Source organism: Oncorhynchus clarkii, unplaced genomic scaffold (assembly GCF_045791955.1).
Source record: "Oncorhynchus clarkii lewisi isolate Uvic-CL-2024 unplaced genomic scaffold, UVic_Ocla_1.0 unplaced_contig_11086_pilon_pilon, whole genome shotgun sequence".
In the NCBI taxonomy this organism is placed as follows: domain Eukaryota; kingdom Metazoa; phylum Chordata; class Actinopteri; order Salmoniformes; family Salmonidae; genus Oncorhynchus; species Oncorhynchus clarkii.
The window spans coordinates 89,048-105,861 of NW_027260825.1; the positions used below are offsets into that span (position 1 = coordinate 89,048).

Below are 16,814 nucleotides of genomic sequence, written 5' to 3' on the forward strand. Positions count from 1 at the left end.
AAATAAAATGAATCACTGTGTCCCTGGAGTGTAAAATGTGTTCTATCATTGCAGCAATGGTAGCATTCTGTGTGTTTATCACTATTTCTATTCATCCCTCCATCCCATTCAGTTTTCCCATTGGGGTTTTACACTATGACAATGTCAGCATACAGGTTATTACTCATGTATACCCTTTAATCATAGCTCATTGGAAATATTAGATTCATAGCTATCCATCAGACACATTCTCAGAATGTTCAGATCGACAGAAATGTGAACTTTTAAATCTAGGATGCATATCAGAATTGCCTGTCATTGCTTTAAAAATTATACAATTTTAACTTTGTTTGACAAGTGGTTCTGAAACGTCATAAAAATTACCTTTAAAAAGTGGCCAGGCCTCGGACCCCAAACCGCACCCCCACCCCATCATTGGCTACCACCTCCACCCTGATCTCCACTCTTCAGAGGTCACTCCATGCCTCAGGACTTTGATGTCAACGTAAGAGCGAGAAAAAGATTCAAATAGACAAACATACTTTGATAATGTAATGTATTTATCAGATAGACGAAACAGGACAAAAATACACATTTGGAAAAGATGAAGATCATAAAAGCAAATTAAAAAGAGTAAGGGATCAAGTATGGACCGTTGCCAGAAGAAGGTGAAGAGTGAAGAACATTTTGACTCTGACTCCAATATTACGTGATGCTAAAGACCCATAATTGTATCAATGAATCTAGTCAAGGTAGAGAGCCTTCAGTCACCACTCAGAATACTATAATATGCAAGTGTCTAGGTTTACCATTATGCATTCATTAAAATACTAAGTGACAAGAGCTAATATCTTGCAATCAATGATCTAGCATTAAAGGTAAGAATCTCTGGATTAACTATCTAATGTAAGCTGAGGTCAATAGAGAATGACAGGAATAATATGCTTCAGAAAGGTTGTTTTGTTTTCATGGCCATGGTTGTCAACAGCACCACAGTAATAGAATGTAAAACACAGTGGATAGATGTTGTGGTGGCAGCTGTTGAGAAGTACTTGGGTGTACAATATTTTACTGCAGAGTTACAAGATGTTTTGAAGGATAATATCCTGTCCTCCCAGGCTGTTGGCCTGGTGTAGGATCAGAGGGCCAAATATGTGGAATAATTATGAAGTTTTAATGGGTGTAGGGTAGTTGGCTCGGCAATTTTTGTCACGAAGTGTAATGAAAATAGTAAGGTGATAAAAAGACAAATCAGTAGGTGGCAGCATGCACCAATAATAATTGTATGCAAACCGCCATAATACCGAAGAAGAAGACGTTTTGTTGATTTTCAACAGCCCTTCTCGCAGGAAGTGTGAATGCCCTAACATCTAGCACGGTTGCATTGCTGTAAAATTCCACTGCAGACGTCGGATTGAACATTACATTGGGTTTTACTGGTTCGCTGCACGGATATCGCTGCTGTAATCAGTCTGGTATTTTATAGGCTTCCTTTACTGGGCCTTAGTATTAATTGTCTATCTTGACTCTTGAAGAGGACGTTGTTCCAACAGACTCTCGGGTAGAGTTAGACGATAACAGATAACAGGATTCTTGGTGAATAGGGCTTTAAACGTTTATACTTTAATAGATCAGGTCAAATCTATGTGAGATTAGCCTACATCACATTTATTTCTCACCACTAAAGTTTTGATATTGAAAAGGACGTCTGATTGCTCTGGTCTAGCTGTTTTTGTTTTATCTGAATTCTGCAACAAAGAAAGTAACTGTAGTGTAGGCTAGCTACAGATTTACTGTCATGTTTTTATTTGAAGAAAGAATAGCTTCCACGATGGATCGGGTAAGTTTGGTTTACTTTTATTAACAATTTGCTTACTGTGGTGTATAACATGTCTAGTTATCATCTTCTGACTTTCCATATCCATTCGTTTCATTTGAACAGCTGGACAAAATAAACAATTGTGGAAATAAAAATGAGGGATATTTTGTCTTCGCCTAAAGCACACAGATTGATACAAGGCAATGGCAGGTTAAGTCAGAACCATGGAGAAATGAGCCTACATCTTGCAGTAACGGTGTGTTGGTAAAGTCACCGGGAAGCCAAGGCAGAAAAATAGGCATATTACAACCTGTGTGTTGTGATAATTGTGTTTGCTCTATAACCTGTTAGTTCATATGCCTTGACACAGCCGAAACAAGAATACAGTGGCAGAATAAATTCAATCACAACCTTTGTTCAATCATAAAACCGGTGAAACCCACAACATTTTGTATTTAACAAACAGTTACATGACCTACAGCATGTTCAAGCCAGTTAATGTTTCCGACATTTTCGAACTACTAAATAACTATTGATTTAGTTACCGCAAGTCACAAAGAAAACGGGCTGCCTGCACTACCTCAGGTGCACATTTCTGTCAATTAAGAACCAATGATGTCAAATCAAAGTTTTTGTCACGTGCGCCGAATACAACCGGTGTAGACAATACAATGAAATGCTTACTTACAGGCTCTAACCAATAGTGCAAAAGAACATATTAGGTGAACAATGGGTAAATAAGAAATAAAACAACAGTAAAAAGACAGTTGAAAATAACAGTAGCAAGGCTATATACTGAGTGGCTGCTGCCAACACACTGACACTGACTCAACTCCAGCCACTTTAATAATGGGAATTGATGGGAAATGATGTAAATATATCACTAGCCACTTTAAACAATGCTACCTTATATAAATGTTACTTACCCTACATTATTCATCTCATACGCATACGTATATACTGTACTCTATATCATCGACGGTATCCTTATGTAATACATGTATCACTAGCCACTTTATACTATACTATGCCACTTTGTTTACATACTCATCTCATTTGTACATACTGTACCCGATACCATCTACTGTATCTTGCCTATGCTGCTCTGTACCATCACTCATTCATATATCCTTATGTACATATTCTTTATCCCCTTACACTGTGTACAAGACAGTAGTTTTGGAATTGTTAGTTAGATTACTTGTTATTACTGCATTGTCGGAACTAGAAGCACAAGCATTTCGCTACACTCGCATTAACATCTGCTAACCATGTGTATGTGACAAATAAAATTTGATTGATTGATTGATACAGACACTGGTTAGTCAGGCTGATTGAGGTAGTATGTTCATGTAGATATGGTTAAGTGACTATGCATATATGATGAACAGAGAGTAGCAGTAGCGTAAAGGAGGGGTTGGTGGGTGGCGGGACACAATGCAGATAGTGTGGGTAGCCAATGTGCGGGAGCACTGGTTGGTCAGGCCAATTGAGGTAGTATGTACATGAATGTATAGTTAAAGTGACTATGCATATAAGATAAACAGAGTAGCAGCAGCGTAAAAGAGGGGTTGGGGGCACACAATGTAAATAGTCCAGGTTGCCATTTGATTACCTGTTCAGGAGTCTTATGGCTTTTGGGTAAAAACTGTTGAGAAGCCTTTTTGTCGTAGACTTGGAACTCCGGTACCGCTTGCCGTGCGGTAGCAGAGAGAACACTCTATGACTGGGGTGGCTGGGGTCTTTGACTATTTTTATGGCCTTTTTCTGACACTGCCTGGTGTAAAGGTCCTGAATGGCAGGCAGCTTAGCCCCAGTGATGTACTGGGCCGTATGCACTACCCACTGAAATGCCTTACGGTCGGAGACCGAGCAATTGCCGTGCCAGGCAGTGATGCAACCTGTCAGGATACTCTCGATGTTGCAGCTGTATAAATCCTTTTGAGGATCTGAGGGCCCATGCCAAATCTTTTTAGTTTGCTGGGGGGGAATAGGCTTTGTCGTGCCCTCTTCACGACTGTCTTGGTGTGTTTGGACCATTCTAGTTTGTTGATGTGGCCACCAAGGAACTTGAAGCTCTCAACCTGCTCCACTACAGCCCCGTCGATGAGAATGGGGACGTGCTCGGTGCTCCTTTTCCTGTAGTCCACAATCATCTCTTTAGTCTTGGTTACGTTGTGCTACCCTTTTTGTAGCATTTCTGATGTAGCTGAAAATAAATTAGTAATATCTCAGTTCTATCTAAAGGGTCAGCAACTTGGTTGCTTGGTAACAATACAGCTGCTATTAGCTAACGTTAGCTTTCTTGTCCAAAGTCCAGCAGCTAGCCTCTGTAGCTAACGAACAGGCAAAGAAAGGTAACTAACTGTAATTGTTTATGGAAGGTTTGTTACACAAATGACTTCAGCCATTAGTTAGCCAGCAGACAAGAACTGCCGACAACAATAGCTAGTTCATGTCTAAACGGCAGTCCTAACGTTACATTTTTTTTCTCCACAAAACATAATTAGCTAGCTACATCAGTTAAACAAAATTGTCATGCAGCTAGCTACCTTATAATGCATTCCATGGACTTTTTCAACATGTCGTGGTAATTATTCTAATCAAAAGGAGAGACTTTTATATTTCTACAAAAACATCCAACTTTATTAATAATTACTGCAGTAATGGAGGGTTAATGGTCACCAGATGGTGTGTAGAGCAAAAAGCCCAAATACTACTTTTTATAGTCCTCCTGAGTCCTCATAAGTAACAGATTTGTGAAATTATACAAGGGTACAGACAGTAACAGACAGCAAGATTTACATGGCGCCAAATGTCTGTCTCGGTCATTTACTGCTTGTTGTATTATAATTTATGTATAAACATGGGACACTGGGTCCTTCCCACAACAGATGAAGTCCAGTGTCCATTTGTGATGTGGGGAAGAGAAACTGGAGGGAGAGTTTTCCTGGCTCTGGCAGACAGACCAGCATTTCACACAGACACTAATCATGCAGTGGAATGTAGTTTAGGTTTTATCACCAAGGTATCATAAATCAACTGCCAGCATTAAGCCTCAGAGGCTCCTCTCAGGCCAACAGACAGTGTGAAATTACTAATTAAAAAATATTCTATAAAAGGTCATTTGAATAACAATGTTGACATTTCTACCACAAACGCTAGCTAGCTACTCCATAGTCCAAGCTATGGTAAGATCTTTCCATTTTTCACTGTCAGACAGGACATAACTCAAACTGTAGCTGAGAAAACAAATCAAGTCAGATTGTATTGGTCCATGCACATGTTTATCAGATCTTATTGAGGGTGTAGTGAAATGCTTGTGTGTCTAGTTCCAACAGTGCAGTGATATCTAACAATTCACAACAATAACGTTACACATCTAAAGGAATGGAATTCAGAAATATATAAATATCAGTCCAGAGTATAAATACAGTACATTCATAAGTATGTGGACACCCCTTCAAATTATTGGATTTGGCTATTTCAGCCACACCCGTTGCTGACAGGTGAATACAATTGAGCACACAGCCATGCAATCTCCATAGACAAATATTGGCAGTAGAATGGCCTTACTGAAGACCTCAGTGACTTTCACCGTGGCATCGCCATAGGATGCCACCGATCCAACATGTCAGTATGCCAAATTTCTGCCCTGCTAGAGCTTCCCCGGTTAACTGTAAGTGCTGTTATTGTGACGTAGAAGCATCGAGGATTAACACTGGCTCCATGGAGAACTGGTACGCCACACAATATCTGAGTCTGACCGCCGAGGACTAAAGCGCATAGCCTGTAAAAATCATCTCTTTTGCAACCCTCCCTACCGAGTTCCAAACTGCCTCTGGACGCAACGTCAGCACAATAACTGTTCGTCTGGAGTTTCATGAAATGGCTTTCCATAGCTGAGCAGCTGCACACAAGCCTAAAATCACCATGCGCAATGCCAAGCGTCGGCTGGAGTGGTGTAAGGCTCACCGCCGAACGACAAATCTGGGTTTGGCAGGGGGGAGAATGCTGCCTGCTGTAATACATATTGCCAACTGTGAAGTTTGGTGGAGGAGGAATAATTGGCAGGAACCAAGGATTATTTGACATTTAGAAAAGATGAACATTTTCAAGGCTGCTCTTCACATGATAACATTTTCCATCACAGGATGTAGAGACAGTATGTGGATATACTAAATATTCTACCTGTAGGATAGAATAGTGTGTGTGTGTGTGTGTGCGTGCACAGTGCTGTGAAAACGTATTTGCCCCCTTCCTGATTTCTTATTTTTTTGCACATTTGTCACACTTAAATGTTTCAGATCATCAAACAACTTTAAATATTACACAAATAACCCAAGTAAACATAAAATGCATTTTAAGTGATGATTTTATTTATTAAGGGAAAAAAGCTATGCCAAACTTCATGGCTTATGTGAAAAAGCAATTGCCCCCTAAACCTAATAATTGGTTATGCCACCCTCGGCAGCAACAACTGCAATCAAGCATTTGAGATAACTGGCAATGAGTCTTTCACATCGCTGTGGAGGAATTTTGGCCTACTCTTCTTTGCAGAATTGTTTTAATTCAGCCACATTGGAGGGTTTTTTAGCATGAACCGCATTTAAGGTCACGCCACAGCATCTCAATCAGATTCAAGTCCGGACTTTGAGTGGGCCACTCCAAAACCTTCATTTTTGTTTTTTTAAGCCATTCAGAGATGGACTTCCTCTGATTTAGTTAAACTCCAAAGGGATTTGGAGTTTCCTTCATTAAACAGTCCAAAATCACATTACACAATTTCACAAACAGTATCATCCTCACTCATTCATCTTATACAACAATTAGATGTAAGTCTCATATCTGAGGCTATTGTATAAACAGCGTTATGGTAATGTGGTCGTATTGTTTCACAAAATTGTACCAAATGGACCAGTTCGTAGCTGGATTCTTCACCGATCTTTTATACATTCTCCAGAACATAAATGTTGTTCGGACCTCAAGTTCTGTGAGGTGTAAGAAATTCCTTTGTTCTCTCTATGAAAATTCACTCTCTCTCTATACTGTGGCCATGAGAAGATAATCTCCTCCAGGAATTTACGACCTCTCTGACCACAGCAGCCTAGTTGTAGGAGACAGAGAGAGGGGGATGGTGCTGGCAGGGGGATGGTGCTGGCAGGGGGATGGTGCTGGCAGGTGGGAGGGGGTGGTGCTGGCAAGGGGGTGGTGCTGGCAAGGGGGTGGTGCTGGCAAGGGGGTGGTGCTGGCAAGGGGGTGGTGCTGGCAAGGGGGTGGTGCTGGCAAGGGGGTGGTGCTGGCAGGGGGATGGTGCTGGCAGGGGGTGGTGCTGGTAGGTGGATGGTGCAGAGCTGTGTCCAAAGAGGGCAAAGTCATGACACTGCCATGGATGCTATTTTTGCCCAGTGTCTTTCTTAAGGTCAGTGTTCATGACTCAACCTTAACTGAGGCAAGTGAGGCCTGCAGTTCTTTCAGATGTTGATGTGGGTCCTTTTGTGACCTCTTGGATGAGTCGTCGCTGCGCTCTTGGGGTAATTTTGGAAGGCTGGCCACTCCTGGGAAGGTACACCACTGTTCCAAATTCTCCATGTGTGAATAATGTCTCTCACCGTGGTTCGCTGGAGTCCCACAGCTTTAGAAATGGCTTTGTAACCCTTTCCAGACTGATAGATGTCAATGACTTTGTTTCTCATCTGTTCCTGAATTTCTTTGGATCGCGACATGATGTCTTGCTTTTTGAGATCTTTTGGGGGACCTACTTCACTTTGTCAGACAGGTTCTATTTAAGTGATTTATTGATTCAACAGGTCTGGCAGTAATCAGGCCTGGGTGTGGCTCGTGAAATGGCCTTGACTAGAATACAGTATATACAGGACTAGTTGAATAGGATGGACTTGACTAGAATACAGTATATACAGGACTAGTTGAATAGGATGGCCTTGACTAGAATACAGGACTAGTTGAATAGGATGGCCCTAGAATACAGTACAGGACTAGTTGAATAGGATGGACTAGAATACAGTATATACAGGACAAGTTGAATAGGATGGGCAATATACAGGACTAGTTGAATAGGATGGACTAGAATACAGTATATACAGGACTAGTTGAATAGGATGGACTTGGAATACAGTATATACAGGACTAGTTGAATAGGATGGACTTGACTAGAATACAGTATATACAGGACTAGTTGAATAGGATGGACTTGACTAGAATACAGTATATACAGGACTAGTTGAATAGGATGGCCTTGACTAGAATACAGTATATACAGGACTAGTTGAATAGGATGGACTAGAATACAGTATATACAGGACTAGTTGAATAGGATGGACTAGAATACAGTATATACAGGACTAGTTGAATAGGATGGACTAGAATACAGTATATACAGGACAAGTTGAATAGGATGGCCTTCACTAGAATACAGTATATACAGGACTAGTTGAATAGGACGGCCTTGACTAGAATACAGTATATACAGGACTAGTTGAATAGGAAAGAATACAGTATATACAGGACTAGTTGAATAGGATGGCCTTGACTATAATACAGTATATCATGGACTTGACTAGAATACAGTATATACAGGACTAGTTGAATAGGATGGACTTGACTAGAATACAGTATATACAGGACTAGTTGAATAGGATTAGAATACAGTATATACAGGACTAGTTGAATAGGATGGCCTTGACTAGAATACAGTAATACAGGAATGAATGATTAACAGTATATACACAGTTAATTCATGATATTACAACTAGGATGGCCTTGATGGAATACAGTATATACAGGCAATTCACTAGAATTAGTATATACAGGACACATACAGTATATACAGGCCATACAGATGGACTAGAATACAGTATATACAGGACTAGTTGAATAGGATGGACTAGAATACAGTATATACAGGACTAGTTGAATAGGATGGACTAGAATACAGTATATACAGGACTAGTTGAATAGGATGGCCTTGACTAGAATACAGTATATACAGGACTAGTTGAATAGGATGGACTTGACTAGAATACAGTAGGACTATATAGGATGGCCTTGATAGAACACAGGACTAGTTGAATAGGATGGCCTTAGGATGGACTTGACTAGAATATAGTATATACAGGACTAGTATGGCCTTGACTAGAACACAGGACATAGGAATAGAATACAGTATATACAGGACTAGTTGAATAGGATGGCCTTGACTAGAATACAGTATATACAGGACTAGTTGAATAGGATATTACAATTTGTTTGATCTGAAACATTTAAGTGTGACAAAAAAATGGCCTTGACTAGAATACAGTATATACAGGACTAGTTGAATAGGATGGACTTGACTAGAATACAGTATATACAGGACTAGTTGAATAGGATGGCCTTGACTAGAATACAGTATATACAGGACTAGTTGAATAGGATGGCCTTGACTAGAATACAGTATATACAGGACTAGTTGAATAGGATGGCCTTCACTAGAATACAGTATATACAGGACTAGTTGAATAGGATGGACTTGACTAGAATACAGTATATACAGGACTAGTTGAATAGGATGGACTTGACTAGAATACAGTATATACAGGACTAGTTGAATAGGATGGCCTTGACTAGAATACAGTATATACAGGACTAGTTGAATAGGATGGACTTGACTAGAATACAGGACTAGTTGAATAGGATGGCCTTCACTAGAATACAGGACTAGTTGAATAGGATGGCCTTGACTAGAATATAGTATAAACATATGAAGTGGTTAAAACAGTATGTAAACATTATTAAAGTGACCAGTGTTCCATGTCTATGTACAAAGGACAGCAGTCTCTAAGGTGCATGGTAGCGCAACCGGGTGGTAGTCAGCTAGTGACAAGTTCAGGGCAGGGTACTGGGTGGAGGCCGGCTAGTGATGGCTATATAACAGTTTGATGGCCTTGAGAGAAGCTGTACGGACCTCGCCTTCTGGATGATAGTGGTGTGAACAGGCCGTGGCTCGGGTGGTTGATGAACGTGATGATCTTTTTGGCCAACCTGTGACATTGGGTGCTGTCAGTGTCTTGGAGGGCAGGCATTGTGCCCCGGTGATGCATTGGGCAGACCGCACCACCCTCTGGAGAGCCCTGAAGTTGTGAATGGTGCAGTTACCATACCAGGCGGTGATTCAGCCAGACAGGATGCTCTCAATGGTGCATCTGTAAAAGTTTGTGGGTCTTAGGGGCCAAGCTGAATTTCTTCAGCCTCCTGAGGTTGAAGAGGTGCTGTTCAGTCTTCTTCACCACACTGTCTGTGTGGATGGAAATCTTGCTTGTTTGTAGGTGACCAAATACTTATTTTCCACCATAATTTGCAAATAAATTCATAAAAAATCCTACAATGTGATTTTCTGGATTTTTTTCCCCTCATTTTGTCTGTCATAGTTGAAGTGTACCTATGATGAAAATTACAGGCCCCTTTTTAAGTGGGAGAGCTTGCACAATTGGTGGCTGACTAAATACTTTTTTGCCCCACTGTATATATACCACTTCCATATGAAAAATCTGCCAAAGTGATTGAAAATGTTGTGGAAAGTAGTGATCAGTGATGCACTTCAGGAGAAATGCAATATTACAAGTATGCACCAATCAATCAGAGATTCAGACTAAAGTAATAAAATGTTTGGTCTAATGATATTCCATGTACAATACTTCCTGTGGTCACCAGGACAAAGCTAGTCCGTCCCCCTCCAACCTGCCGGAGTCCCCTGGTCACAACTCTCCTGGTAGCGCCTTACTGCTGGATCTGAAGAGGGTGTCTGTGTGGCTGGTCGACTGCAGGAAAACAGCAGGGCAGAGTGGAACTGTGAGAGAAGGACAGGAGGAGGGAGATTTGATTTCATCAAGTAAGAACAATGGAGGGGTGGATGAGACCACAATCTGCTTCTGCAACTTCTGTTAATTCATTCATAAACAGTAAACACTCAGTGGCCAGTAAATTATCGATCGTTTTGTGAATGGAGGGGGTGTACCTAATAAACTGACCAATGAGTGTATATTGATGATAAAGACAGCAGGTTGTCTAGTAGTTCAAAGCATTGGGCCACTAATCGAAAAGTTGCTTGTTAAAATCTCTGAGCCAACTAGGTAAAAAATCTGTCTGTGTGCCCTTGAGAAAGGTACAAAACCCTAAATGCTCCTGTAAAGTCGCTCTAGAGAAAAGCGTCTGCTAAATAACAAAAATAAAGTGTTTATGGACCCATATTTCCAAAACCTATTATTCAGTGTCTTTGTTTCACAGGTGACACCCCTAACTGTCGTTCTCTCAGTGGGAGGAGCTTATCTGGAGGGCCTCAACAACATGTTACTGACGTGACAGAGAAGAGTCTCTCCAGATCAGAACACCTCAAGAAACACCAGCAGAGATGTAGAGGGAAGAAACCTCACCACTACTGCTCTGACTGTGGGAAGAGTTTCACTAGCAGGAGTGGCTTCATTATGCACCAGCGGATTCACACCCGAGAGAAACCGTACTGCTGCTCTCAGTGTGGGAAGAGTTTCACCTGTGCAGGAGGTCTTAAAGTACACCAAAGAATCCATACTGGAGAGAAGCCTTACAGCTGCCCAGAATGTGGGAAATGTTTTACTGCTTCTAACGCCTTCAAATATCATTTGCGAATTCATACAGGGGAGCGGCCTTACCCCTGCCTTGATTGTGGAAAGAGCTTCAACCAGTCATGCAACCTGACGACACACAAGCTAACACACACTGGAGTGAAGCCTTATAGCTGTGATCAGTGTGGGAAGAGCTTCAATCAGGCAGTCCACCTGACCACACACAAGCTAGCACACTCTGGAGTGAAGCCTTACAGCTGTGATCAGTGTGGGAAGAGCTTTGCTGTAGCTTCCACCCTGAATAGACACCAGGTAACACACACAGGAGTTAAGCCTTATAGCTGTGATCACTGTGGGAAGAGCTTCTCTGTAGTTTCCTCCCTGATTAGACACCAGGCAACACACACTGGAGAGAGAACTTATGTCTGTCTATGTGGGAAGAGCTTTGCTCTAGCTTCCACCCTGACTACACACCAGCGAACACACACTGGAGAGAAACCTTATAGCTGTGATCAGTGTGGAAAGAGCTTTGCTGTATCAGAAAAACTAACTATTCACCAGCGAACACACACAGGAGAAAAGCCTTATAGCTGTGATCAGTGTGGGAAGAGCTTCAGTCAATCAGTACACCTGAATACACACCAGCGAACACACACAGGAGAGAATCCTTATAGCTGTGATCAGTGTGGGAAGTGCTTCAGTCAATCAGTACACCTGAATTTACACCAGCGAACACACACAGGAGAGAAACCTTACAGCTGTGAGCATTGTGGAAAGAGATTCAGTCAATCAGGGACCCTAAATTCACACCAGCGAACACACACTGGAGAGAAACCCTATGTCTGTTTTTGTGGGAAGAGTTTTGCTCATTTAGGGCCAATGAAAAAACACCAGAAAACTAAAACGTGCCGTATTTCCTCTCCCTCCTATCTGTCACCGGTTCCAGATCCATAAATAAAGGATCAATAGAAAACATATATTGAACAGTCATATCCATCTCCCATTAAACAGTTGCTTTAGTCTGATCACCATGGTAACCTCTGTGCAGCATAATATGCAGCTCTGATCTGTCTGAACCTGTGATTGATTAAAATGATCAATAATACATTGGATAATAATATCCATGAGGTTCAGGTAATAACTATGCATACTGTCTCTTGTAACAATGGTTAATGTAATAACTTTTAGATTTATGTAATAAAACTGGTAAATGTAATGTCTTGTTGGTTAATATGATAACATGTTGAATTGTAGTAATAAATTACTCCATTTAATGTAATAAGTTACATTATGTGAGTAACAACTTTTTTTAATGAGTAATGTAATAATTTCAACCGATCATGTAATAACACCTAAACCAATGTTTTATGTGTTACTTCACTAATGTTAATGCACATACCACCCTCCACCAATTACAAACCTATGCACCTGTACTCACACACAAACACACACTCTTGTATTTGTCACATACACATGTTTAGCAGATGTTATTGCGTGTGTAGAAATGCTTGTGTTCCTAGCTCCAACAGTGCAGTTATATCTAACAAAATACAACAATACTCACAAATACAAAAGTAAAATAATGGAATTCTTGAAATGTACACACATATACATTCATACACACACATTGATCAACAAATAATCTGAATGAATCTGCAGGCCTTATAGTCAATGAGCCAGGGTGCTCGGTGGGGCTCCCCTCGGGGTGAACATGTCTCATAGGGTTTTTTTGAAGGGCCATGTCCCTGGAGTTGAACATGTATTCTATCACAGCAGCAATGGTAGCTTTCTGTGTGTTTATCACTATTTATATTCATCCCTCCATCCCTTTCAGTTTTCCCATAGGGTAAAACCCCTATGACAACGTCAGCATACAGTACATCAGGTTACTACTCATGTTTACCCTTTAATCATATATCATTGGAAATATTAGATTCATGGCTGTCCATCACACACATCTTCAGAATGTTCAGATTGACAGAAATGTGATATTTGACCTCTAGTATACATATCAAAATGAGCTGTCATAGCTTTTAAAACAAAATTATACATTTAAACTTTGTTTGACAATTGATTCTGAAACGTCATAAATTACCTTTCAAAAGTGTCCAGGCCTCGGGCAGGGAGAACCCCACGCCTCAGAGGACTCTGTTGTCAACGTCAGAAGACTGTAAGAGTGAAAAATATGTTCAGACAGAAACATAAAATAGACAAACATACTTTGATAATGTAATGTGTTGTCAGTTGGATGAAACAGGACCAAAATACATTAGGAAAAGGAGAAGATCATTGAAGAAAATTAAAAAGAGTAAGGGATCAAGTATGGACCGTTGCCAGAAGAATGTGACTCTGACTCCAATATGATGTTAATGCTACAAGCCCATAATTGTATCAATGAATCTAACCAAGAGGCAAGTGTCTAGGTTTACCGTTATGCATTCATTAAAAGACTAAGGGACAACAGCTAATATCTTGCAATCAATGACCTTTTTAAAATGGACAATTCTGTGACCTGTCATGGGCAAGATTTGAAATGACAATACCTAGCAAAGGTTAGCAAAGGTGTCAGCTGGAGATGATGTGCAGGAGCTTTTAAGGGTTTGTAGTTTTGCATGATGTCTACTTTTATCCTAATTAGCGTTTGCGAAATTTGAGTGTAAATAGAGACGATTATATTGATAAAAGTCACCTTGTCCGAGAGAGATTGAAATGATTCTCAAAATGTCATGACCAATTGGTTTTAAGAGTATTATGACTCATCCACTGTGGGGCTCTATAGAGAGAAATAGTAATGGCACCTTTCTATAGGCACTAATTTTGCCATGGTTCGCTGGACAAAGACTATGGGGAAAATGAATGGCGGTTTTGCATGGTTTTGGATAAATGCTGAAAATAAGGACTGTTGTAAACACAGGTTTAGGAGATCTTGTTCGTTTTGTTCATCAATCTTTATTAGCTAATGTCAATTATGCAATAAAAAAAAAGCATTTACATCACATAAAGGCTTCATTATTAATAAAGGTAATACTAACTGACTGCTATTATCTCATAGAACAAACGTATAAGATCTCCTTAGCCTGTGCTGACCCTCTTTTTCCCATTAGGATGGCTGAACGAGCCAAAGGTAACTCATTTCATTGTTATAATTCTACAAGCTGGCGAGATCTGAAGCTCTGTTTAGCTCAACATTGACATGATTGGTTGACGGTAAGTGGGGGCGGTACTTCCTGTATAAACACAAACGTCGTCTCTTGACTACTTCCTTCCAGCAGTGATGAGTATTCTACAATGTTTGTACAATTCATCGTTGTCAAAGCCATGCTTAATTAATCCGTTAAAAGAGCAAGGAACAGTATGCAGTGCGACACAAAAAAATAAAAGAAAAAACAACACCAACAATAATTTTTGGGCGTTCATAGCCGTGGTTGTCAACTGTACCGCAGGTGTAGAATGTAAAACACCGTGGATAGATGTTGTGATGGCAGCTGTTGAGAAGTACTTGCGTGTACAATATTTTACTGCAGAGTTATAATGTTTTGAACGATAATATCCTGTCCTCCCAGGCTGCTGGCCTGGTGTTGAATCAGAGGGCCAAAGTAGTGGAATAATGACGTTTTAATGGGTGTAGGGTTAGTTGGTTTTTCACAAAGTGCAATGAATTAATACTACAGAATAGTAGACTGATACACAGCCAATACACTTGCTGGAGGTATGAACCGATAATTGTTTATGGCGGACCGCCATAATACCAAAGAAGAAGAAGACCACTTCCTTCTCAACTGCTTCGAGGCTGCTCGGTGAAACGGAAGTATAAGTACATTGACAACTGCGGAGATTGCATTGCCTTTAAGTGCTGCATGACAACTGCAGACTTCGGATTGAACATACTTTGGGTTTTACTGGTTCGCTGCACGGACAGCGCAGCGGTAATCAGTCTGGTATTATATAGGCTTCCCTTACTGGGCCTCAGACAATTAAAACTATCTGGACTCCCGAAGAGGACGTTGTTCCAACAGACTCGTATAGAGTTAGACGATAACAGACAGCATGATTCTTGGTGAATAGGGTTTTGAACGTTTTCCTGACTTTAATAGATCAGGTAAGATCTTATCCAGGATCTTTCTGAAGTTAGGTTAGCCTACATCAGACATTTTATTGTCACAAATTAAATCTAGTTTTAATATTTAAAAGGACGTTTGATGGCTCTGGTATAGCTGTTCTTTATCTGAACGCTGTAACAAAGAAAGTAACTATAGTGGGGGCTAGCTACAGATTTACTGTCACGTTTTTTTTATTTGAAGAAATGTTGAAGAAAAAATAGCTTCAACGATGGATCGGGTAAGTTTAGTTTTATTTTACAGTATGCTTACTGTGGTGTATAACATGTCTAGGCCTATTTTCGTCATCTTTGATCATCCATTTACATTTGAACAGCTGGACAAATTAAACTGATGGTAATTAAAAACTTGGGATATTTTATTGTTTGCTCTAACCTGTTCGTTCATATGCCTTGACACAGCCGTGACAAGAAGACAGTGGCAGAATAAATTCAACCACACCTTTTTGTGTAATCATAAAACCGGAGTGCAACGTCTTTCCGGTGAAGTTAACCAAATATGTTCCATGTAACTAACAGTTACATGACCTACAGAATGGTCAAGCAAGTGAATGTTTCGGATGCTTTCAGACTACTCAACAACTATTGAATTATTGTTAACGCAAAGAAATCAGGCGCTGCCTCCACTATTCAAGCACCATTTCAACATAATCTAATCATTCAATCAAATGTATTTATAAAGCCTTTTTTACATCAGCCGATGTCACAAAGTGCTGTACAGAAACCCAGCCTAAAACCCCAAACCGCAATTAATGCAGATGTAGAAGCACGGTGGCTAGAAAACACTCTCTAGAAAGGCAGGAACCTAGGTAGAAACCTAGAGAGGAACCAGGCTCTGAGGGGTGGCCAGTCCTCTTCTGGCTGTGCCAGGTGGAGATTATAACAGTACATGGCCAAGATGTTCAAATGTTTATAGATGACCAGCAGGGACAAATAATAATAATCACAGTGGTTGTAGCGGGTGCAACAGGTCAAGCACCTCAGGAGTAAATGAGAGAGAGAGAGAGACCTGAGGCATGGTCTTAGGGCAGAGAGAATTTAAATTCACACGGGATAAAACAGAAGAAATACTCCAGATCTAACAAACTGACTCTTAGCCCCCTGACACATATACTGTTGCAGCATAAATACTGGAGTCTGAGATAGGAGGGGTCGGGAGACACTGTGACCCCATCCGACGATACCCCCAGACAGGGCCAAACAGGCAGAATTTAACCCCACCCACTTTACCAAAGCACAGCCCCCACACCACTAGATGGCTATCTTCCGCCACCATCCTACTACTCTGAGACAAGGCCTTGTA

At 40.6% G+C, this 16,814-nt stretch overlaps 1 protein-coding gene across 1 annotated transcript; it reads left to right on the forward strand.

The window, feature by feature from the left end:
- Nucleotides 1-1,262: 1,262 nt before the first annotated feature.
- Nucleotides 1,263-12,703, forward strand: LOC139401814 (zinc finger protein ZFP2-like). Its single transcript, XM_071145786.1, has 3 exons — nucleotides 1,263-1,819; nucleotides 10,508-10,685; nucleotides 11,081-12,703. Exons 1-3 carry the CDS (start codon nucleotides 1,778-1,780, stop codon nucleotides 12,346-12,348), a joined length of 1,488 nt encoding a protein of 495 aa, XP_071001887.1. The 5' UTR covers nucleotides 1,263-1,777; the 3' UTR covers nucleotides 12,349-12,703.
- The last annotated feature ends 4,111 nt before the right edge of the window (nucleotides 12,704-16,814 follow it).